General features: G+C 37.9%; 1 protein-coding gene across 5 annotated transcripts in view; it reads left to right on the top strand.

The window, feature by feature from the left end:
* The window catches only part of APBA1 (amyloid beta precursor protein binding family A member 1), an 89048-nt gene that overhangs the window by 64406 nt on the left and 7915 nt on the right, over window positions 1–16727 (top strand). For 4 of the 5 annotated variants that reach the window (XM_048049679.2, XM_066989132.1, XM_066989130.1 and 1 more), the window contains 7 exons: window positions 1051–1090; window positions 4131–4276; window positions 9086–9118; window positions 10236–10322; window positions 10897–11082; window positions 14800–14979; window positions 15809–16021. In XM_048049679.2, coding sequence (XP_047905636.1) covers window positions 1051–1090; window positions 4131–4276; window positions 9086–9118; window positions 10236–10322; window positions 10897–11082; window positions 14800–14979; window positions 15809–16021 — 885 coding nt within the window. The remainder of the gene's footprint in view (window positions 1–1050; window positions 1091–4130; window positions 4277–9085; window positions 9119–10235; window positions 10323–10896; window positions 11083–14799; window positions 14980–15808; window positions 16022–16727) is intronic. The other variant, XM_066989131.1, reaches the window with a different exon arrangement.

Raw genomic sequence — 16727 nt, 5'->3', positions numbered from 1 at the left:
TATACATTATTCTGATCACACACAGAGCTTTTAATACAATTGTATTGAGCAGTCATTGGAGGAGTTACTGCTGATACAATCAGTTGTAGATTCATGAAAGTTTTGTAGTCCTTGGACTATCCAAAATTCTTACCTATGACATGTATGATAGCAGCATCTGTTTCAATGTCGTCTATTACCACCTGTTACCATCTATATGTTGACACACCAAATTTTATTTGGTGTATTTTCCTGTGTGGGGATGTTACTGAATATATACAAAATGGTGAGTCTTGCTGCATTTGTAGCTTTCAGGTGTTTGAAGTGTTAGCCACAGTGTCTTTTGTGGAAGGATGCAGTTGAAAGGTCTTACTTTACACTGAGTATTTACATATACAAGACAGGACTTTTTTGATTCATTTATATTTTATGAATTTGAAACAGATGTTTTTGTGGTTGATACCATATAAACATAGCTGGTGGTGAAGTGTTAGAGAATTCAGTTATGCTGTAGAACATAGGTTGCTACCTGACTTGTTAAAATTCGGGAAGTTTCTTATAGGCTGTATTAACATGAGGATACATCTAAGAACAGTCCTAATGAATAACAAAATTTAGGTAATGAATAATTAACAGCTGATAGTTTCAGTCATGAGTAATAACAGTAAGGGGTAATTTTGTATATTGCTACATATACTTATTTGTGTATGGAAAATTCAGTGTCTTTGAGATACCACATGTTTTCCTGCATACCTGTTGATCAGTAAAAGGAGAGCACTGACTGACAGACAGTTAATATACTACCAAACACCAGCAAGCAACTGAAAATTGAGCTTAGCATGTTGCCTGATAGATAAACACTCAAATGGAACACACCGAACTTACCTTAGGTGGTTAGAGTTTGAAACTACTGGATAGAATAATAAATATTAATAAGCAATTATCTGCCTTTGGTAATAACTGATTTATTTATTTGATTTATTTTTTTTTTTCTACTTGGCATGGGGAAATTTTTAATGCATATATGCACATGCTTTGTTTTGTTTGAAATCCTTTTTGTCTTAATTACAGTCCAGAAAAAGCTTGGCTTCATTTCCAACCTATGTTGAAGGTAAGATGGTTCTACGATTTCTAAATATTTTTATATATGCAAAGAACTCCAGTATTTATAAAGTATAATTTTGTATTTTAATTTGCTGAATAGAAAAACTGCTAGAGTTGCATATACTGATTTAGATAAAATTGTGTTCAGTCTGGAGCCTGAATTAAATTGTACTAGGCTCTTTCTGAAGTTCAGAAACATGCATATTTTATTTTTTTTAGTGTTCTATTCATGGTTTCTGTCTCAGGTCCTTTTTTTATGGTGGATGAGGAAAGGAGGTTAGGGAAGATGACTAGTGCTCTCTCTAGCACTGATTTCAAATGGCATCTTCAATCCAGTCTCATTTGTGTTAATTGGCAGGAGTGAATTAATAAGATTACTTGGCAGGTCTGCCAGAGGAAATCTGCACTGTTTTACAGCTACTTGTCCTCTAATTAACTAGCACTTCCTGTGTTAGAGTTAAGGTTGCACTTGTATTTGTGCTGAGTTTATTTAGAACAATGTCAACAAACGAGTTACCTGCTACCTGAACTGCTTTTGTAGAGTCTGCATTATGTGCATACAGAAAGAATGCATGCTGTAAAATTCACTTATTTTGTTATGAGAGCATGACAGAAGCAGAAAATTCTAATTTGCATTTGTTGTTTTGCCCCAGCAGTGGTTGTGCTATGTGCTTTATGAAATGCCAGAAATACAGTTGATTTGGTGCTTCATTTGGACTGTCTTGGAACTCCTTGGATTGCTTTATAGTGTGCTGTGTTTAAACAATTACAGGGTCATTCTCTTTTGACTACAAATCGATCACTCATTTAGTCTTCAGTATATGTGCTGCATATTTTGGAATCTATAGCCAGATCATCAAGTAGTGTAAATCTCATATGTTGTTTCTAAACTAGTTGAACTTTGGAATTTTGTGGCAATGAATGACCTGTCTTAAACTGAAATGAGTTTGCTGGTTGTAGCCCTCTGTCAAGGGCTATCTAAAAGAATCCTACTCTCCAAAAAAAAAAAAAATATAGTAAACTAAAATTTTCTTAAATCTTTGTCCAGTGGAAAATTACTTTTTTTTAAAAAAAGGACTTTTTTTTTTTAAAAAAAAAGTCCTTTGTGAACTAGTAGTCCAAAAAAGCTTGCTAGCACTTATGCTACACTTCCATTCAACAGATAATAATTTGATATTATCTGTTGTCAGAGATAATAAATGGAAGGGGTCTTTAAAAAAGCAGCGTTGTATGTAAGTTCACCTCTAATGAAAATAGAGCACATGCCTTTTTTTTTTTATGTTTTCTGGGAATCTTATCTACACCTTTACAGAATGTCAGACTAAATTTGTGGGGATTTTTTGTGTTTTAATCAGGAATAGTACTATAAATTGTTTGGTAATAGAAGTTGTGATAAGGCCTTTACCATATAGAGTAACAAAAAGCAGCACTTTAAAATGCTGTGTGGTTTCATGACTGGAAGAGTTTGTAAACATGTAGCACTTCCAGATGCATAAATTTCCCTAAGGGAGAAATTCCATTTTTTTGGTTTTGTGTCCTTGAAAATGACTTGTTCATTTTGAGGGTCTTCCAGACACTTAGTATCTGAACAGCTTCTGCCAGCACGCAAGATGAGCATCTTAAAATGACTAGTCCTAAATTTTCATATTTAAAGAAACCACAAAAGAGACTAGCTTCCTTATAAGGTTTATACATCTACTTAAGTCTGTGTGTATAATTTGAGTGTGATATTTATCTTCAGCTCTTGCATTTGTTATCTTATTCTTAAGAATGACTTGCATTTCTTCAGAGCTGAAGTTTCTCATGCTTGTTCTAAGTGGTTGTTAACCTCTTCCTTTAAAATTAAACTAGGGTTGGCATTCTGAGTAATGTCAAACTTTGAGCCCCATCGTTTCATTTCTCAAGATAAGCTCTGAACTAATGAAAACTACATTCTGTTTCTGTAAGATTTTTTTGCTTTGTTCCCAGAATAATGAAAAAAAAACAACTGGGGTATTTTTTTGTAGTTCGGTCAGTTGGTTTGTTTTGTGTTTGTTTTTGGTGATAAAATGTGGGCACTTTTACCAATAGAGTTCTTTAGGATGATTTGCATTCTCAAAAAGTCTTCAACATCAGTTGTTTTTTGTCACTTGTACAAAAACAGAAAGCTTAGCTAAACCAATCACTCTGGATCATGACAATTTTAACATCTAGCGAAGTGTTAAAATACAACTTTTTAGCTATACAATTTTTAGATACAGTTGCCTAACACTGAAAATGTTATCAATCATAAATGCTGCTTTATAACAATTAAGATTGTTAGGCATTGGACATTTCATCACCCTCTAACTTTCCACAGAAGCTAATGGGAGTCAGATCATTAAGAGTCTTTGGGGACTAAAAGTTGCTTTTTCCAGTGGGACATCCTGTGCTCTGAATGTTTAACCACACTTTTACTGAATTCTGAAAGTACTGAATACTCCCCCTCAATATCCTTGTTGAGACTAATAATGATTTTTAAAGGACTGTGGGGTAACAGCAATTTGTTTAATTGGGCTCTCAGTCTCAGTAAGGGGAGCAGTGTAGTACCTGTAAAGCATTGCCAGGGAGTTTCCTCTACCTGTGTACTAACTATGGCTGACACCAAGTGAGAAAGTGGCTGATGGCCGTTCCTAAATTTCACCCTTCCTCTTACTGTTTATGACTGTTTGCCTTAGAATTGCAAGGCTGCTTTTGGTGGGTGAGGGAAGAGCTGAGTCCCCATGTCTCTTCATAACAGCAAAACCTCAGAGAGATTGTTTTGCCCTGGGGTGATCCTTGCTCACAAAAGGATGAGCTATTGCAAGAGACAGGCCAGATTAACAATTACAGCTTCTGCTGGAGAGATGTTGAGAGCATTTTCTTGATGTTTTGTACCTTTGAAATTACTGGTTACCATGTCATCATGGTAAACTGTAGTATTTCAAAGGAGCATCTACAGCCATCAGGTGCAGGCTCAAATTGTTAGTGCTGCTGTTTTGCCATTGTTCAGTATGATTTTCTGCAGTGATTTCTTTCCTGTGTTACAGTTCCTGGACCTTGCGATCCTGAAGACTTAATCGATGGAATCATTTTTGCAGCCAATTACCTTGGCTCAACTCAACTCCTTTCTGATAAAACTCCCTCCAAGAATGTGAGAATGATGCAGGCTCAGGAAGCTGTCAGCAGGATCAAGGTGAGAAGTGATTCCTCTTGCTACTTCTCATACTGGTACCTTAAAATTGCAGATACGAACTTCTTACGTATGTAGTAGTACTCTCGTGTTATCTGTGGTTTCAGGAACATTAAGTGCCTCATCTTTCTTTCTGCAAGATAAATCACTTGTATAATGCTGCTTTTGGAACAAGGGTGGTAGGTAAAAGCTACCAGATCATTGTAATTCCCTGTAGAAATCCTTGTGCTGTGTTCTCTAAGCCAGAACCCGAAGTGAGTGGTGGTGTCAGTTTTATTTTACTGAGTGTTGACAGAAAACAGGTTTAGAGGATAACTAGCAGGTATTACAGCTGCTTCTGGCTTGGTGCTTGAAGGGAACCTGTACTGTGGTTATGTCTGCAGTTATTTTTGACCATGCTGTGGATTCTATTTTCTCTACCTAGTAATAGCTGTGAGCTGACTTAAAAAGAGAAAGAAAAGTGCGAGACAGTGCAGGGATGTATAGAAAAACATAGTTTGTCCTGGAATATGGTATGTTCATGTCATTTGTTTGTTTTGTCACAGCATGACGGGCGTGCTGCTGTATTGTGAGTTACAATGATGACATTGTCAACTGAAATGAAGGTGTATGGATGAAGTGTTGTAGTCATAGAAGATGCTATAGCATTTCCCCTACCCATACATCACCGTGTTAGGAACACAGCTTCATCTTCTGCTAAGTCAGCTAACCAAGGCAATCTCATCTCAACATTTTCTTTAGTTTAACATTTATGCATTTTTCCTTTGTATGGTTTATTTTGTATTCCAACTCAGACTCTGTACAATCGTTTAAAACAGAGAGGAAGAGATACAGCATATTATCAGGAAGGCCAATAGCATTGTCTGTTAAAATCAGCTTATGCTTCCTAATATTACTACTCCTTTCAATACTTCCATGCCAAGTGCTCAGTTCAGTTTGTGCATGAAATTCTCAGATGAATGCTCCAAATAGAACTATTGAGACACTTCCAAAAATTTTAATGTTGCTGGTGTTCAAATACAGAAATTTTTGTAATCTTGTCTCTAAAAATCTCTAGCATGGTAGCATTGTAGAGAAGGCTCTATTTGGCAGGGAAGTAGCATTCCTGTCATCTTTTGCATCTCTATGGAAAGTCTCCACAAACTTAAGAAACTTTTGAAAAGCAGTGGTTTATCTGTATTCAGTGGAGACTCTAGATTCAGTGGAATTTTTGTAAAAGATATTCACTCAGCTTTCTCAACCCTTACAGGTAATAGTCTTGTGGCTTCTTCCCAAAGCTATAGTGGAGACTTATCCTTCCTCTGTCTTTTCCTTTCCTGCTTTGGGTGTGAGTAAAGCTGTGCCTTGTCTGCATGGTAGAAAAGTTGTCTGATTTGAATGCACAGGAAACAAAAGGTAAGCTACAGGAAGGAAGGGAATAAGGACTTCAGTGAGGCTGGATCTAGGAGGGACACATGAGGCCTGCCTTAGTAGAGGCAAAGACTGAACAGATGTGTTACAGAAAACTGAAATAGAAACATTGATTCAAAGTGGGTTTATGTAGTAGAAAAGAGTAGAATCTTTCTCTGTTACTAAATATATTTCTAGGAAATTATTAGGAAAATAAAGTTCTTCCTGAGGTTTCTGTTCTGCCTCAGCACTGCTGTGCCTCAGCACAGAAGGAATCTGTTTAGCTCATTTCACTCATCAAGCCTGTAATTTACACATCCGTGTAAATGAGCAGGCGTGCATATTCTTGGTTATAGAAAATTTGTTTCAGCGTGGAGGTCCAGGCAGTTGCATGGTTGACCTGGTAAAACCATAGCTTGCACACAAAATTTTCTGAAACTGTAAGTGAATTTCAGAAAATGGTTTGCCTACTGCATGGCACACAATACCATGGTACACTTCCTTGACAGTACTCTCCTGCTTCTAGGTGAAGTTCGGGAAATGTAGGTATGCTTCCCTGCACTGTAGGGTCACTGTTGTTGATTTTGGCTCTTTTTTTTTTTGGTGATTCCCATAAAAAGCAAACTTTTTTATTGAGAACTTCATTATGACAGAGTTCTGGCTGCTAGATTCATCACTGCTCAAGGCAGCCTGTAGGCCAAATGTGTAAAATATTGCCCACGCGATGCTAGTGATACCTGTGCCCTACTCGTCCTTGTTTATGGAGTAAATTAGGTGCTGCATATGAAACATTTCTCTAGAGTTAAAGAAAACAAAGGTTATGAATTAAGACTGAGCTTTTGAAAATCTACAAATCTGAAGTTAAAAGTATTAGAAGTGGGAAGGACTTTAAGGCCTGCTGCATACTCATACCTCCCATGTGAACGTGTTTCTTTTGAATTTAATGATCTGTTTAATGCTTACTTGTAGCAGAGCCTTTAGACCATGCACTCGTTCGTTCAGAATATGAACTGATTTTGAAAACAATTCTCTGTGCTTTTTCTGTAAACACGTATCTCTACAGTTAGAAGTGGAAGAATTGAGGGTTTTCTTGCTTCGGCAGTTATCTCTGTGAAATCAAGCTAAGTTACAACAGAAACAATTCTTTGAAGACATTCATCAAACTTAGTTGATTTCATATTCCCATGAAGAGGTACTTTTAGTGTTATGAAAGGTATTTCACTATTTTCTGACTGTGGTCTCATTTTTCCAAATAGTGTGGGGAAAAAAAATCTTTCCATAGTTTACTTGAAATTAATCCATTTAATATTTATAGCAGTATAGAAAAATTAATGTTCATGATTACAATTCATAGCTGATCTGTGGAGAATTGCTGCTACATTTCACCTATAGAATAACAGCTTTCATTTTTTATTTTTCACCAGCAGATTTGAGCTGTGTGGCAGGTTTGAACATTTTTAGGTAACAACTGGTTTAATTGCTGATTGTAATTTAAGAAGCCATATGTGAAAATAGTTTAATTCATCATATTTCGTCTACCAAGTGTCATCTGGGTGTTCACTGAGTTGCAGTACATTTTTTGTAGAAGTCAAATGGGTTGACTATATTTAAGCCATCCATGGAGCAGAAGTGAGTGTGCTGATTTTGAAAAATCTGAGATTTTGGAAATCGCAACTAGCCACATAATTAAATCTCAGGTTAAATGAAAATTCCAGACTCTGCATATTTTAAAAAATACTATTTTGTGTATAGTAGGTAGTTGCTGTTCTTTGTGAGAATTCTGAAATGATCTTCTGATCTACATCAGAAAAATAACTCAGTGATGAAGAGGATTTGAATAATAAAGTCACGTGTATAGAATTATCCTAAATTGGGGAGGCGTTGGTGCTTTTTTTCTTTCTTTCTTTCCTTTTTTTTTTCTGGACCATATTTTCTTTCATGCCATTTCAGTGTAGTGCCAAATCACTTCTTAAAATTGTTTGTTCCATGTCATCACCTTAGTTCTATGAAATATTTTGGAGAACAGTTTAAATGCTTTATCTCATGCATGTCTCCCCTATGCCCATTGTATGCCAGGCAGCTGTTATTCAAGATAACTATAATATTTCTGAGTATCAGTGAAAATTAATATCAATATAATGCACAGCCTGCAGCATGAAGCAGTTCTAATTGCTTTTGCAATACTTTGTTATCACCAGGCTATCAAATATTAATCAGTTTGAAAAAAGTGCCTAAAAGTTGGTGTGAGAATGTGTTCATATTTGTAAATAAGCAGCATGGTCTAAAGCTTCAGTTGCTGCTTTCAGATTTGTTTACATTAAAACTGGCAGATTTTAAGTTGTGAGCATCAGTATAAAATATTTTTCTTCTTGTGATTCTACAAAGCTTGAAATAGTAAGCCTCCTTCCCTCCACAAAAACACTTGTCAATTTAATTAGCTAACACTAATTGTTGGAGGTAAAAAGATATCTGCCAGCCTGGTGAGTATTGAATTTCTTTAGCAAGCAGGTCCATAAGTTCAGTTCACTTTGGCTTGAATAATGATTGCAAGACTGTAAGAATGATGTTGCTTATTTATGTTGTTATTGTTATCACAGTAATAGCACATAAAATATCAATTTGTTGCAATGGGGTGATATCTCTCTGGATGTAAGTCAATTAAACTAGTGGCAATTAAATCAGTGACAAGAGACTGTTTTCAGAGGGGTTGTGGACATGAAGTATGTGCTCCACTGCCTTTCTTGAAAAAATATGGTGGTATGCAGGTGTCGCAGGGAAACCTGTTCAGAAATGCAATGTGAACGTTGGCGTGGGCATATTTGCATAGAAGGAGGAGAAAATGGAGGTGACAATTAGCTTCTGTCACTTTGTATTTCGAAGAAAAACTAGTGCAGTTTTAGTGTTTTTTTTTTTTAAAGATGGTTCATGTGTGACAGCATTAGGCAACTTGAATTTAAATTCCTTAATTCCTAAAAAAGTTGGAATAAAAATAGTTAAAATTCTTCTCTTGCTTTTTACGCTGGTGTTGCTTCAAAGAAAGTAACCTCATGGGTCATGCATGGTTAACCTGCTGCAAATGAGGGGAAGCTCTTTTTTTTTTTTCTTCCTTAAAAACAAAGAAATAAAGCCTGTTGTTTGAGAGTAGAATTTTAAATGGAAAAAAAAATCCTTTTGTATTTTTCCAGTCTCTTCTGGTGTGGTTTCTTTTCATTTTTTTACACTGGTTATGCTGAACATGAAACTTAAAAAAAGAAAAAAGAAATAAGAAAGAAAAGGAAAGAAATTAATCTAAGCAGGGACTCATTTAGAACGTCTAGTAGTCTGTGAGCCCTGTCATTAGCATGCAGATTCCTTCTTGACGTGGAGTCTCTGTAAAGTCTTCTCTAACTATTCTCCTGTCTCTGTTTATTCCATGCTAAGCAGATGGCCCAGAAATTAGCCAAAAGCAGGAAGAAGGTGCAGTACAAACTCCATCAGCTTGATGTTATGCCTGTTCTTTTGTTTTCTGGGAGTTTTTTTTTTTGTTTGTTTTTCGATTTTTTTTGCCTTTATTTTGAGTTATTTTCTGCATCCAGCAAGTTTTCTTTAGATTTGTTTCTGAGCCACCATACAAGTTGACATTTCTCAGAAATCAGTTGCCTGGTTGGCCATTTTTTGTTGCTTATCATTAGCCATTTCATGTTACAAATAGAGTAAAGATTGGAATTATCAAATGGTTACAGGCAGTACCCAAAATCCATGCTAAAGAAACAGGACTGACATGGCAAAGGTTCTAACTTTGTAAAATGACAGATTAAAAATAAGTCTAGTTTTTATTTTATCTTTTATCAGTAAGAACGGTCTGTTTGATTCACAAATGTGTCAAGTTGCTGGATGCAAAAAAGAAAAAAAAGTTTATGTATATATACACAGTAATATGCTGAGTGACTTATTTAAGTGATAAGTTTTGTTCATGGAGGTTGTCAGTACCCTTTAACACCTCTAACTTTTTTTAAAAATTACAAGCATTGGTTTTCTATTGACAAAGATATGAGTTCTAAAGTGGGTTAGTGCTTGAATGGTATGTCTGACTGTGAAGGCCTTTTTACCAGAGCTGTATTATGAATTGCTTAAACCGTACCTACCTGTGGTACAGGTTTTTCCGTGGGTCTGAGCAGTCACTGTAAGCCCATATAGAAACTACTCAAGCAAGAGATACTGTTAGGCCATTTTATGGCATGTGTGAAAAACTTCTTTAAAGTGGGATTCCTAATGTGGTGAAAATGAGAGAATCGTTTTGATTTTCATAAAATCTTTAAACAGTTCATGTCACAGTCATGTGTAACTTTACTGGATCAGTAAATATATCAGGGAAGCTTTTATGGGGTTAGAAATTGTTCAAATACTATCCAGTTCACTTTCATATATCTGTATATTGTTTCCATATCTTTGTGTTTAGCTTCTGCAGTCTAATACTCTATCTTGCATTGCTGTTCTGGTGACTGTGTTGTAGTATACCCCTGTTTGTGAGCTAACATCATTAGTAAGGATGTTACCTTATGTTTGTGTTTGACTCTAATCCATTTATTTGCAGGCTCCCGAAGGTGAATCTCAACCAATGACTGAAGTGGACCTCTTCATTTCTACACAGAGAATTAAAGTACTGAATGCAGACACACAGGTATAGACAAGGATGCCTTTGTCAGTATTGTGATAGTAGGCCACTGGAATAGTTTCATCTACCTGCCAAATTTTATCCTTCAGAAAGTGCTGGGTCTTGTGCTTCTCCCCAGGATTTCCTAGGTCAAAATCCATTCAAGGGCCGTGTCAATTACTCTGCCATATCTGTAGAAATTGATTAGAATTTATCAGTAAACTAACTGCATTCAGCTGGCTTCTTACAAGCTGTGATGTGACAAGTATCGATTGTGCCTAGAGCAGCCCAGAATGTTTGGTTGTGATAATCTGAAGTTTATACTCCTTTGCGTGTTGGTCCCATGCATGCTCAGCATATTCAGGATCTTATATTGAGGTGTTTGTACTTTTCAACAGAAAACAAAACTATAATTTGTAAAACTTGTTCTTTGCTTTACTTCTGGAAAGTGTAACTCTTGTTTTCTATTGGCAACTCCCTTCCTGCATGACTCTTTATGTGGACTTAACTAAGGTCTTATGTTACCATTTGTGTGTTTTCATAAGACCAGGAGTACAATAAGAAGAAGCACCTGCTTGTATTGTTTTTTTTTATTCCACAGGAAACCATGATGGATCATCCCCTGCGGACCATTTCTTACATTGCGGATATAGGGAATATAGTTGTTCTGATGGCTCGTAGGAGAATGCCACGGTCTAACTCCCAGGATAATGTGGAAGCATCTCACCCTTCCCAGGATGGAAAGAGACAGTACAAAATGATTTGCCATGTCTTTGAGTCTGAAGATGTAAGGAATTACTCTGTCTCATAATTTTCTAGGGGTGGAAATGTAAGCACATTTTGGTAATCTTGAAGTCCACGGCAAGTGGTCCTGTTTATTCGTTAACTGCAACAAGGTATTTCATCTTGCTTTTTGTTGGCATGTTCAGACCTGACATTTTACTCAGAAAACTGTTGTAGAGAAAATTCCCGTTTTTAAGCTCATACAGTACCTTTCAGTAGCAATGAGAAGAAGGTCCAGCTGCCACAGTTTACATATACCAGCTCCTAATCTGCCTGTGAGAGTGAATGTCTATCAAAGAAGCTTGCTTTCCTAGGGAAATTGTAATCCTAAATACTACATCAAGGATCATTGATACATATCAGAAATGTGATTGTTGTTGTTGTTGAGGAGATCTGAGTTGGGGAGTAATTGGTGACGTTGTATTAAAAGCCAGCAAGGAAAATTGATAATTCCAGTAATCCTGAAGTACCCTGAATAGAGACAGCTGAGGGAATGTCTGTGGTGTAGGTCAACTAAGTTACCTGTTATCAAACTTGATAGCCTGTCTTCACGATCAGTGTACAAAACATGCTGTTTTTATACACTTTTTAAAGGTCTATAAATGAAAGGTAAAATCAAACACACACACAGACATCAGATTGAAGTGGCCAGATATATAGTTGTCAGTCTCCTAATCAGGTTAGCCCTAGGTGAAGTGATATCACGCAATGTTTCTAATAATTTGGGAAGGCAAAAATTCCCAGTTCTAAACCCTCCACATACCTGTGTCTGTGGCAACTGACATATTAATACTAGTCAAGTCAAATGGTTCCTGTAGCAGGAGGTGGAAGAAGGGGAATCACTCCCATGTGTAAATTATGTACACATTACAGAGGTGATGCCAGTTAGGGAAGGCATCCGGCACAAATTAGGGAGGATGACATAAGGACTTGCTTCCTGTTCTTGTGGCTTGCACATCACTTAGTCTGAAGAAAGTCTTTGCAGTGCAACATCAGATATGCTGAACTAGTTAACAGAAGTAAAGTGAAAATACCAGGTTCTTTTAATATCCTCATATGCCTTCTACTCCATGGTGTGTCAGCAAGGTCTTCAAGATGGGAAGGTTTACTTGAGTAAGCAGCTGATTTTATGTAATGGTGAACGTAGTCTGAACCCATGATCAGATAAATTATGTGGCTGCAGATGCATGTGCATACTATCACCCCCTGCTGAGGTTAAAAAGTAAAGGCAAAAGCGCTGATATAAGTAATCCTCTACAAAAAATTTAGTAAAGAACATTTAAAATGGCAGATTTTTTTTTCCAGAATAGCATGTCAGCCAGTTTTGCAGAGCCTTTCAAGAATCTGGTGCAAAAAAATGAAAAGAATAGCCATTGTTTTTCATTTAATATCATTTGATATGTTGCCTGTTTTAAGACTGCTGTTCCTGTATTTCTGGTTCCAAGTTTGTACAGTAGTAGCTCTCTTACTGACCAGTTGGAAAAGCAAAACTCAAATTGCCAGATGCTAGAGGCTGTGGCTTGCTTTCCTTCAGCACGTGGTAGTTTGACTCTGATCTAGATCTCCTGGATCTGATTCCCAGGCTGTTCTTAATACCTTGACTGGCTGGAATCTGTGCTTCTTCCTTCTGATCACTGGCATTACTTTCTGTGGTTTGTTTGGGTCAGGGCATATTTGTGTTGCATGTGATCATCTATCCCTGTGCCGCCTGCTACTGGCTTAGAAAGGACCTGTCTGTAGCTCCAGCAAAAGCGTTGTTCAGTGGCACGAAAACAAGCTGAGAAATTGCAAGAGATCATTTCAGCTTTCCTTAGTCAAGGTGTAGTTCACAAATAGTGTATAAAATTTATCTCAAATATCCAAGTGACTAAGAAAGAGAATGGAAACACCATAGTTAGTACCTGTTAGCAGGAAGGAGATGGTATCTTGAAAGATCTTGTACACCTAATGGAATAGTACAGCCTGCCTATGTTTTAAATCTCATACGTGTCTCATTGTTATCTTTTCTTCTGGGACAGCTGGGTATTTAGAAGAATTTACACAGAAACTGTCACAGAAACTCTTAAGTCCTCAAGTGGATTTTAGCCCAAATGCGTACCTGCTTGGAAATGTCCTTATCTAAGGAGCCTAGCACCAGATTTTCAATTCTGTCTAGGGCTAGATCTTCAAAAGAGCTAATGCTTAATGATGTGTCCAAATGCTGGGTGTCCGAATGGGAGTTGATCTCTTCTTGGAGACGAGATATATCTGTGTGAACATAAAGTCCAGTTGTCTACTCTCTTAGTTTGTGGAACTGAGGAGATGTAGTTTTCCTGTTATCTTGTTGTCTTGTTCTTGCCATTAAGCTGGATTGATCTGAGCATTGGCAAAGTAATAGCTTGTCTGGATTGTGACCTTTTCAGCACCAGCATTCATGCTGTTCTCATCAGCAGGTTTAGTGCTATCTTGAGTTGCTTTAAAACGCAATCAACAATTTATTTCAGGGTTGGGAACCTTTCCCTTATTAAGGACCAAACTGGACCTTAAAATACAGCTGGTAGGCTGTATAAAAATACACCTTAGCAGTGTTCATTCATCACCAGCCCCCCGAAGGCCTAGGCTATTAGCTGTGGAGCTCTGACCTTCTCTTCCCTTCCATCCCCCTACCCAGTACTGCACTCCAAGGGACTGTTTCAGTACACATCAAAGCCAGCTCCTGTGTGCTGCACAGTGCTTCCTGCACATACCACCCCAGTTATGCACAGCAGTGCTCTGCACCGTGCTGTGCTGCTTTCCTCTCCTGTCCTGCACCTATGTCATTCTAACCTCACCTTGATCACCGCCACAAAGGGAGACATCCCGGTTGTCTGCTGTTTCCAGCTCCACCCACACCTTGCGTGACACAGTGGTTTACCTGTGTTTGCCTTTGTGCCTTATTTCTCTCCCACAGCTGCAGTTGTTGAACAGCTCGTGGTGGGTCAGTGCAGTTTGGTGACTGGTGCATTTGGTGGCTTGAGGTGCAGAGGCTACGGGAAGTTGCATGTGCAGGAGAGTGCATACATAGGACAGGCTGAGAAGGGAAGGGGTAGGAAAGTGGAGGGAGATGGAGGGAAACAAGAAATGTAGGGGGGAGAGGTTGAAGGAGGTATCAGGGTGGAGAAGGAGCTGCACATGACCATTTCTCATAACTTCACGTGCTGGTTACTTCAGTGAGTCAGCAGGTGCTGCCCTTTTCCTCCTTCATCTGGGATGAGGTAGGAGCTGCCAATACAGACGTGATGATTTTAAAAGAGGGGGAGAAAATGGGGAGGAAATATCCTTTTCAGTATGGTTGTGTTTTCTAGAGAAAATTTTCATTTTCTCTGCTGGCTTGTCAGAGAATGGCATTGCCTCTACTAGAAGGGAGAGCCACCTTGGAGCTGCATGTATGAGAAGAGTTGTAGGTGAGAGGTAGAGTTGTCTTTTGCCATCTCTGCTTCAGTCACTGCAGCAAGTATACCCTTACATTTATGCTACCAATTCTTACCTGTGAAAGGATAGCTTTATTTATGCTTCTCATATAAACGTGTTGACATTTTTGAGCCTTTTAAATTAATTTCTAATGCAGAAATATTTTTAAACTGTAACTTGACTTGTAGGGATAAACCATTTTACAGTGTGATTGTAACAGAGAAAGTGGCAGTGCACAAGACCATCAGTATGTTTGACTTTTTTTCTTTTCTCTTCTCTGGAACTGCTGCAGGCACAGCTGATTGCGCAGTCCATAGGTCAAGCATTCAGTGTGGCCTACCAGGAGTTTCTGAGGGCAAATGGGATCAATCCGGAAGACCTTAGCCAGAAGGAATATAGCGACTTGCTCAATACCCAGGACATGTACAATGATGACCTCATTCACTTCTCCAAATCTGAAAACTGCAAAGATGTAGGTCTCACATTTTTCTCCATGACAGCATTAAGATTCTCTGTACCAGCTGCAGGCCCATGCTGGCAGAAATCAGAAAACCATTAATGCTTTCTATAAATGACCTGAGTGAGTCTAGAATATCTTCCCCAGTAAGTCAACCTGTCATCAGTTCTGTATCAAAGGCAAACAGTGAACCCGAAGTCTATCAGCAGTGAAATGATCTTCCATCTGTGTTTGTTTTATTAAACAATTTTCAAATGTTTCAGATTGTATTTTAATGAAATGAATGTAAAACGGATTAACAATTAATACGATTTACAGATTACAGTAAATAACATTTATGGAAGAACTAGTGTCAGTGAAAGTGGCTGATTCCAGATTTTAAAGGATTGTAGTTGCTGAAAGGATTTGCTGCTTGGTTCTTTTAATAACAATGAACCTGTGCACCACTGCAATGTACAGCTGGTAGCCTTCCAATGTGCTGTCATAAGCTCTTACAAACTCCTCCTATTTAGCTTTGTCCACTGAACCCCCGTCATACAATGATTTCTTCCCTTCCAGTTCCCTCTGCTCATAAGCAGAAACAAGTTGTGTGAGGGCATGTTCAGCCCTAAGCAAAACCTGTATATTTTGTGTTGATTACCTCATGTTTGAATGCAACTGAAATGTAGTACCCTGTTTGTTTTGCACTAGGAAGTCAGGTTGCAAATAATGAGGGGGTATGTGTTTGTTGATTCATGAAATATGTGTTTTTGTGGTTGGGGGGAGGCAGGATTGCAGGGGGAAGGGGGTCAGTTCCGTAGTTGAGAAAAAGCTTTTGTTTGAAACACTTTTTCTTATGATACAGGTTTACATCGAAAAGCAAAAAGGAGAAATCCTAGGTGTAGTGATTGTGGAGTCTGGTTGGGGATCCATTTTGCCTACAGTTATCATAGCCAATATGATGCATGGAGGACCAGCAGAGAAGTCTGGGAAGCTGAATATAGGGGATCAGATCATGTCGATCAACGGGACCAGTCTAGTTGGCTTACCACTCTCAACATGTCAGAGCATTATAAAGGTAAGGAGAATGTTTCTGGATGTTTTCAAAGGGTTACGTGATAGGAGAGGATTATAAGTACAGAACTATTAAGTAATAATTCTCATCGAATGTTTGTATAGCACTATCCATTTAGTGATGTTCAGATTATGTTGCAAATTATGCTCCACCAAGTTTTCTGACTCCCAGAAAGTGAGCTATGTATTTACTTGTATAGCCAAGGATTCTGTGCTGAACCTCACACCATGAGAATATTTTGTTGAAAATGAAGATACTACCAGATGCACATCTGAAGGCCCTTAACATTTTACACGACAAATGGAGACACAGGTGCCAAATACTGCCCTAAACCATATTAACTGTTTAAATGACTCCTAGTGTCTGGCAGAAACGGAGCTGAGGCTTTCTTGTTTTGTTTTATTTTTACATATTTTTAACTTTGAACTAGAGACAAAGGAACATGCTTATCCTTTGTAGAAACTCTGCCCGAGTTATTTGGAAGTGTGATGCTTCTCTTGACTTGGTTAAATGGGGTCTTTTAATTAAAAGAACTTCCTTCTAGTTGTCAGAGAAGTATGTAACTGCAGAAAGCATGCAGGTCAACTGGAACTGTCGGGGTTAGCTGTAGGGAACAGGTATTTTAAACATCAGAGTTTCAAGAGCTGGAAAGGTACATCACGGGGGAATGCTGGAGATGAAGTGAAATGGACTTGGTTGTTTATCAACA

Source organism: Anser cygnoides, chromosome Z, assembly GCF_040182565.1.
Source record: "Anser cygnoides isolate HZ-2024a breed goose chromosome Z, Taihu_goose_T2T_genome, whole genome shotgun sequence".
NCBI lineage: Eukaryota > Metazoa > Chordata > Aves > Anseriformes > Anatidae > Anser > Anser cygnoides.
The sequence above is the reverse complement of the archived record's forward strand: the minus strand, read 5'-3'. Positions and strand labels throughout refer to the sequence as shown.